Source organism: Doryrhamphus excisus, linkage group LG11 (genome assembly GCF_037039965.1).
Source record: "Doryrhamphus excisus strain RoL-2023G ecotype Guam linkage group LG11, RoL_Dexc_Guam_v1.1, whole genome shotgun sequence".
NCBI classification, from domain to species: domain Eukaryota; kingdom Metazoa; phylum Chordata; class Actinopteri; order Syngnathiformes; family Syngnathidae; genus Doryrhamphus; species Doryrhamphus excisus.
In genome coordinates, this window is record NC_136367.1 from 15,156,138 (window position 1) to 15,164,297 (window position 8,160).

Genomic DNA, 8,160 nt, shown 5'->3' on the forward strand with positions numbered 1-8,160 from the left:
ATGAGTTCCTTGTAAGCAACAGTATGACAGTCATGAGTTTGACACAGGTAAATAACGTTGCTGGTTGCTTCATGATACTTCAAAAGTTAATGGTGAATATTTTTTTGACCACTAATATGAGATATGATATTGAAAAAAGAAATATTGAAGAAATATTAATTCATTCATTTTCTATCGCTTTTTCCTGACGAGGGTCGCGGGGGTACTGGAGCCTATCCCAGCTGTCTTTGGGCGAGAGGCGGGGTACACCCTGGACTGGTGGCCAGCCAATCACAGGGCACATATAGACAAACAACCATTCACACTCACATTCATACCTATGGACAATTTGGAGTTGAAGAAATATTGAAAAAAGAAATCCAAAATTTTGCAAATAAAGTGGTAAATTAATGAGAGAAAAGTCATAATCTCACCTTTGCCCACGGAGAAGAGTCGTTGTAGAAGTGGGGTGGAGTGACTAGCCCCGGGGACGATCATCATTGAAATGAATGGTTGGGAGGTTGGAAGTGTGGGAAGATCTCAGGGGAAGGATGTAGTAGATAAAGAGAAATTCCTGAACAGAGAGATAATAATGAGTGACAGAAACTAAATTGACCGGGGGAACAATTCCTCTTTTGTAAGCAGGGACCCGATTCCACGCTGGTCAGATCTACTGAAGGGATGACAAACTGGGGCACTTACACAAACTATGACAAACTGAAGACAAATGTGACTGCGTGGCCAAGAGGAACATGTTGAGGTCAACGCTGCAAAGAACATGACAGTCTTGGGGAGGCCAGACACCAACAAAGGGGGAAAGCCCACAGAAGAAGACACAATACAGATGGATGTACTGGACAAGCAGTAGTACTTAGAAAAGTTAGAGAGAAACAATGACCTCAGTACAGATTCAAACAACCATTCACACTCACATTCATACCTATAGACAATTTGGAGTCGCCAATTAACCTAGCATGTTTTTGGAACGCATGTTATAAATAGAAAATTCCTCCACAGCGCTGGACGAGACTCATTGCAAGTTATCACAAACGCTTGATTGCAGTTGTTGCTGGTAAAGGTTGACTAATATTTACATTTGTTTGATGATCTGAAACATATAAGTGTGGCAAACATGCTAAAAATAGGAAATTCCTCCACAGCGCTGGAAGAGACTCATTGCAAGTTATCACAAACACTTGATTGCAGTTGTTGCTGGTAAAGGTTGACTAATATTTACATTTGTTTCATGATCTCAAACATATAAGTGTGGTAAACATGCTAAAAATAGGAAATTCCTCCACAGTGCTGGAAGAGACTCATTGCAAGTTATCTCAAACGCTTGATTGTAGTTGTTGCTGATAAAGGTTGACTAATATTTACATTTGTTTCATTATCTGAAACATACAAGTGTGGCAAACATGCTAAAAATAGGAAATTCCTCCACAGCGCTGGAAGAGACTCATTGCAAGTTATCACAAACGCTTGATTGCAGTTGTTGCTGGTAAAGGTTGACTAATATTTACATTTGTTTCATGATCTGAAACATATAAGTGTGGTAAACTTGCTAAAAATAGGAAATTCCTCCACAGCGCTGGAAGGGACTCATTGCAAGTTATCACAAACGCTTCAATGCAGTTGTTGCTGGTAAAGGTTGACTAATATTTACATTTATTTGATGATCTGAAACATATAAGTGCGGCAAACATGCTAAAAATAAGAAATTCCTCCACAGCGCTGGAAGAGACTTATTGCAAGTTATCACAAACGCTTGATTGCAGTTGTTGCTGGTAAAGGTTGACTAATATTTACATTTGTTTGAAAATAGAAAATTCCTCCACAGCGCTGGAAGAGACTCATTGCAAGTTATCTCAAACGCTTGATTGCAGTTGTTGCTGGTAAAGGTTGACTAATATTTACATTTGTTTGATGATCTGAAACATACAAGTGTGGCAAACATGCTAAAAATAGGAAATTCCTCCACAGCGCTGGAAGAGACTCATTGCAAGTTATCACAAACGCTTGATTGCAGTTGTTGCTGCTAAGGGTGACACAACCAGTTATTAGGTTTAGGGGGCAATCACTTTTTCACACAGGGTCATGTTTTTTCTCTCTTAATAATAAAAAAGTTTCACATCTTGACTTCAGTTGTGTTGTCATTATTAATATTAATAATATATTGTTGTAATATTGTTGGATAATCCGAAACATTGACTGTAAGCTTGAGAAACATTTTTGTAGCTTTTCCTGCTGTGTGACCACCATCGTTTCTTTTCTCGCTGAACACACTTTCAGTCCTTCAGCACGTCCACGTTGGATGTTTATACATCATACATCAAACTGAACACATTCCTGTTTTTCAGGGAGCAAATGAAGCAGCAAAGTTAACGGTCAAATTTCCAGAATTTAATCAATTTGCACGCAAGTCGGTCATAGATCACATTGATTGTACTGTACAATAAATGAAAATAATAGGTTTTGTCATTAACAATAAACAGATCATTCACATTATGGCTGTACACAGGAACGACATGTCCTTGTGTACACAATTGCATACTTCATGTCGGTTCGTAGTAATTCAGTTTTCTGGAGCACGAATGTCATCTCTCTCTTCGCCACTCCTCACCAATTCAGCCATCTTCACCCTTTTACTAACAGAAAACCAAGACGACAAAAAGAACTATGAAACATCTGCTTCAGTATGCATGACTGCAAACTAATCAAGGCTTGGACTAAGTATGAGTCTCATCATACACATGCCGAACTTACAGCACTGGACGGGGACTTCCAATGGTATGTAGTTGCGCTGGCACAGATGAACAAAAGCAGATGCTAATCGGCAAGGGGCTGCGGAGGAGCTTGACTCGGAGCATAAAACCGAGAACTGACTGGGATCCACCTGATGGCACGGACAAACAAGTCTCAGTTTACATATTTAGATGACAAAGTTCAAGGGATGATAAATTGAAATTGCAACTGCTGGGGTACTGAAAGAAAAGCCTAAGAACCAGGGTAAAAAGGCTAGACCGTGACTCCGATTCCATCTGGTCTAACCATCATCTTATATTATCATTCACTGGTAGTGAGTACTCGGGGTGTAATGATTTATTTGATCATTTATCCGATAAGATTCAAGGATGCTATTGGTTCATTTAGAATGACACAACTTCAAATCGAACTCCGGGTTCACACTAAATCCGGTGCAGGCTCTGGTATGGCCGTGCGGTTCAGCTAAACCTAAAATTTCCAACACAATGGAAAGAATCCACAGACCTGGTGGTCAAGCTGGTGGTCTACAGGACTCAATGTGATTGGCACTTTGTGACACTCTGGACCGGATCAGGACCAGAGCTGCACCGTAGTCAGTGTGAACCCGGCTTTAGTCAAAGATTCCCCCAGTGGGACTGTGAAATCAATACCCGGACACTGGACAGCACAGGTAATCAAATCGATTGATTACCTTTAAAACATTTGTTCATAAATTTTCTACTGCTTTTCCTCACGAGGGTCGCGGGGGTGCTGGAGCCTATTCCAGCTGTCTTCGGGCGAGAGGCGGGTTTACACCCTGGACTGGTGGCCAGCCAATCACAGGGCACATATAGACAAACAACCATTCACACTCACATTCATACCTATGGACAATTTGGAGTGGCCAATTAACCTAGCATGTTTTTGGAAAGTGGGAGGAAAGCGGAGTACCCGGAGAAAACCCACACATGCACGGGGAGAACATGCAAACTCCACACAGAGATGGCCGAGGGTGGAATTGAACCCTGGTCTCCTAGCTGTGAGGTCTGCGCGCTAACCACTCGATCGCCGTGCCGCCACCTTTAAAACGCTGTTAGATCAATATATGTCATCCGGAATGGACACTTCCTGAACACAGATCAATGGAGTTGGATCATAGAAATACAAATCCATACATCGTTACAGTGGATGAATGGTCACCCCCCCCCATTGTGGTGTCATTTATGTTTATGTATGCATGGCTCTCTCAGAGTGACATGACATGCAAACAAACATGGTGTGGTTTATCACATTCCCAGAACAAGTTATTTCTGTTCCAATGTACCCATAATTCATATATTTATTTATGCCCCTAGAATTTTAGAGACGGCCTGAAGCATTTTAGCTCTTAATCAGCCAACCGTTGAAAAATGGGCAAGTTCCACACTCAAACACAATTATGATGTAGATTTTTTTATGTTTGTGTAACATGGTTTCATCTAATTTAATAATATAGCAAGGTAATATCATTTTATTCATGCATGTTAACTACTGCTACTGCTACAACTGTTCTCTTTTGGTTTATCACAATACAGTGGAACCTTGGTTAGTGTATGCATCAGTTTGCACTCACTTTTTTTGGAGTAAGTTTACGCCACAATTTTACCTGGGTTTGTTTATTCAAATGTAAATATTAGTCAATGCAAACACAGCTGAACATAAAATTCAGTTTTGAAATGAAACTTTTCATTATGCAGGGTGAAAAAACACGCAAACCTACATGGCCCTGTGTGAAAAAGTGATTGCCCACTAAAACTAATAACTGGTTGGGTCACCCTTAGCAGCAACAACTGCAATCAAGCGTTTGCGAGTCTCTTCCAGCGCTGAGGAGGAATTTTGTCCCACTCATCTTTGCAGAATCAGATCATCAAACAAATGTAAATATTAGTCAACCTTTACCAGCAACAACTGCAATCAAGCGTTTGTGATAACTTGCAATGTCCCACTCATCTTTGCAGAATTGTTGTCATTCAGCAACATGAAGCCATTTTAAGGTCATGCCACAGCATCTCAAAAGGATCCAGGTCAGGACTTGGACTAGGCCACTCCAAAGTCTTCATTTGGTTTTTCTTCAGCCATTCAGAGGTGGACTTGCTGGTGTGTTTTGGATCAATGTCCTGCTGCACAACCCAAGTTGGATTCAGCTGGAGGTCACCAACAGATAGCTGGACATTCTCCTTCAGCAGAATTCATGCTTCCATTTATCACGGCAAGCCTTCCAGGTCCTGAAGCAGCAAAACAGCCCCAGACCATCATACTACCACCACCATATTTTACTTTAATGCTAGATGTAATGGGACACACACCTTCCAAGAGTATTTTCCCAAAGGTCTGGTAGTGGTTTTGATCTTGGAACACTTGAAACTGAGGCAAGGGATGCCTGCAGTTGTTTGGATGTTGTTGTGGGGTCTTTTGTGACCTCTTGGATGATTCATCGCTGTGCTCTTAAGATCAAAGCTTTAGAAATGGCTTTCTGACCTTTTTCCAGGATGATAAAGCGGGGGGCAATAACTTTACATCACAGGGCCATGTAGGTTTGGATATTATTTCTCCCTTCATAAAAAGTTTCAATTAAAAACTGTGTTTTGTTTTCAGTTGTGTTGTTATTGACAAAAATGTAAATAAGTTTGATGGTGTTTAATGTCCAAGGATAGCCGCTCTTGTGTTTTGCTATGGGTTATTTCTTCAATGCTGGCACTTTCTTTGGCTCCATTGTGGGTTATTTTGCAGCCGCGGTGAAAAGATAAATGGTAATGGTAATGGTTTTATTTAATTTGAACATGCATCAGATTACAATTGAATGCATCACATAATCAGTTCACAGTTCCACATGTCCAAAAGGAGTAGGAAGAAGCAAAGCTTATTAAATCCTACCCCTCCATCTGGTACTTTTACAATCAGTAACTGTTACATTTGTTCACTTCCTGCTTTCCATAATATAGTTTAAGTTTCCAAGGTGAGAAACATGATTGAATTCAACAAAAAATCCGATGTTGATGTAAGTAACCTTACATGTTCATTTAGCCCTTTCAGCCATCATTTCCATGTATTTAGAAGCCAATGTCTGCACATAAAACTATACAAATATGTTTTGTGTTAACTTTTTAGGCATTGTGGAGTGTATTTAGTGAATTGACATTGTTAGGAAAAAGGGATTTGATTAGAGTCGGACCTTCTGGAATGGATTAATGACGCTAACCAAGGTTCCACTGTATGCAAATACAGTACATTGTTAAAAAAATACAATGGTTGTTCTGCCTTCACAAAGGTAAGGTTTGATTGTGCCCCAGTTGTGTAACTAAATAAGGCAACCATTGTATTCTGATGCAACCACAAATAATAAGCTTGTCTTTAAACAAATGCATCTGAAAATACACATTCTCGATAGTTCAACATTTCTTCTACATTTTCAAGTCTTTTCACTGATTATTTCAGTGATTACTTGATGACATCCATGCCAAATCCATTAGGGGGCACTCAAACCAGTACTTGTTTCCTGGGGGGTCAACACCACTCGACATCCCCCTTTTTGCTCATCACCATGTCAGCTCTGATTTCATACTCACCACCCTGAAACAGGAACTCAGAGGAGACTCGTGAGAGGAGAAGAGAAAATCACATGTCGCTGCCCTCGTGGCTGTGTTGGAAACATCTTCCTGTTTGGGTGTGGAAGCTACACAATCCAAGCTCATCTAGACACAAACGGTGCGGCAGCGTTTGAGAAATGCCATAGCAACAAAGCTCCTGTCGTGCATTGTTATGTAACAGAGAAGTTGTACGAACTCACCTGCCAGCTGTGAAAAAAGTCCTTCATGTTCCCAGCTTGGGAACCATCAGACAAAGGTGAGTCGTTTCCTGCTTCGTTGTCATTGGTCCCCAGCAAACCAGTAATCATGCCTGTGCACATGAATACACTGTTCAATTTGTACATTGATTTTTACAATATTGCATAATACAGGCTGGTGGCGGCCAAGCGTTCATAGCAACGTTGGTGTCGGCTATTCCTATCGATGTGAAGCGTTGGATCGTTCGCCCACTAGTAGGGAACGTCAGCTGGGATTAGACTGGAATTGCACAGTGAATGAATACACACTGCAAGGATGCAGTGGAAGCAGATGAATGAAGTGAATGAAGTGTATAATATTGCTTATTAATTCACTTTTTGCATTATGTCTCCCAAGCGTATGGGAGGATCTTCTGGAGGAAACAAAAAGTCATCACCATGGAAGTGAAAATGAACATAATGAAAAGATCCATAAAGACGAGAAACACCCACCGCACCAATATTGGCCACACTTTTGGTCTTAACATTAAAGATAAATGTTGTATCCTTGAACATGTTAAAGGATCTGCTTCTATGAAAATGACGGTAATAACTAGGCGGCTTTGGCTGGCGGACCAGAATCAACGTGATCCCAGTGAACCTTATGTTTATTCAGGAGAAGATAAAGATAGGAGATAAAGATAGGGAATTGCTTTATGTGTTTTTATGACTGTTTCTTGTATGTTATGTATTTTGTTATTACTGTAATTTTCATCTCTATGTGTTTTGTGTACAGTGTGAGTTACTTAGATTCATTTAGGTATCAACTAGCGGTGTCTCAAGACATTCAGTTCATAAGACGAGATGATACAGAAGACTGGAAAAGGCCCTTCCTTTATGCACACTGTATAATGCTACACAGACAAGTGCTTTACTTCCATGACTTACACAAAATAAGCACAGTTAGAACTCTGATAAATTGCTTCTTGTGCTTTAAAATACTTAATTTAGGTCAGAAATATGTAGAATTTGCTCCAATATACATGTTTTAACTAACAATAGGTCATATCGATTTATTTGTTAATATATTTTTTTAAATGCGATATGCCAAATTCTAACTGCAAAGTGGTGAGGGATGACTGTGTTTCATTTCCCTACCATGAAACCATCCATCCAGAGTCAAGCTGCACAGTTCAAGTCTCAGGTCACATGACACCGACACCCCATCGTGATTGGACACGTACACAGTACGTGATGCCCTTTGAACAGTTAGACCACCGTCACCGTGCCACGTGTGTGTCACTGTGTTGTCGCATCCAACTTTTACCTGTAACACAAACACCAATTGTATTTGCTCTGTTATGATATATATATATATATAATTTTTTTTTCATGCATTTACCTGTCCATTGCGCTGAATGCTGACAGTGCTGTTGGACATCCTGATCAAGAGAAGGGTGTGTGGGGGTGTATTGAGCAGAAGTGTAAATGTGGGATCAGCACTGATGTCTTGGGCCAACAGAAGTGGACACGATCTTGGTAGTTCATAAAGATGGCCATCAAATGTAACCACAAACTGATCGCCCACCAGCAGCGCTTGGTCTTTCGGAGACAAAAGAAAACGTATTATAAGT

General features: G+C 40.4%; 1 protein-coding gene across 1 annotated transcript; it reads right to left on the reverse strand.

Annotated features, from left to right (window-relative positions):
- Window positions 1-2,556: 2,556 nt before the first annotated feature.
- On the reverse strand, window positions 2,557-8,122 carry LOC144901246 (apolipophorin-like). Its single transcript, XM_078794547.1, has 6 exons — window positions 7,929-8,122; window positions 7,685-7,853; window positions 6,551-6,660; window positions 6,330-6,455; window positions 2,746-2,875; window positions 2,557-2,627 (listed from the first exon to the last, which is right to left on the reverse strand). The coding sequence occupies exons 1-6, from the start codon at window positions 7,965-7,967 to the stop codon at window positions 2,617-2,619; spliced, it is 585 nt and encodes a 194-aa protein (XP_078650673.1). The 5' UTR covers window positions 7,968-8,122; the 3' UTR covers window positions 2,557-2,616.
- Between the last annotated feature and the right edge of the window lie 38 nt (window positions 8,123-8,160).

What these genes read in the sequence shown, in the direction of transcription:
- LOC144901246 (XM_078794547.1), bottom strand. Translation starts at nt 7,967, where the DNA reads ATGTCCAACAGCACTGTCAGCATTCAGCGCAATGGACAG. An exon ending in GCATTCAGCGCAATGGACAG is followed by an intron (nt 7,854 to 7,928) that starts GTAAATGCATGA and finishes TTTGTGTTACAG; the next exon opens with GTAAAAGTTGGATGCGACAA. An exon ending in TGAGTTCCTGTTTCAGGGTG is followed by an intron (nt 2,876 to 6,329) that starts GTGAGTATGAAA and finishes CCGTGCCATCAG; the next exon opens with GTGGATCCCAGTCAGTTCTC.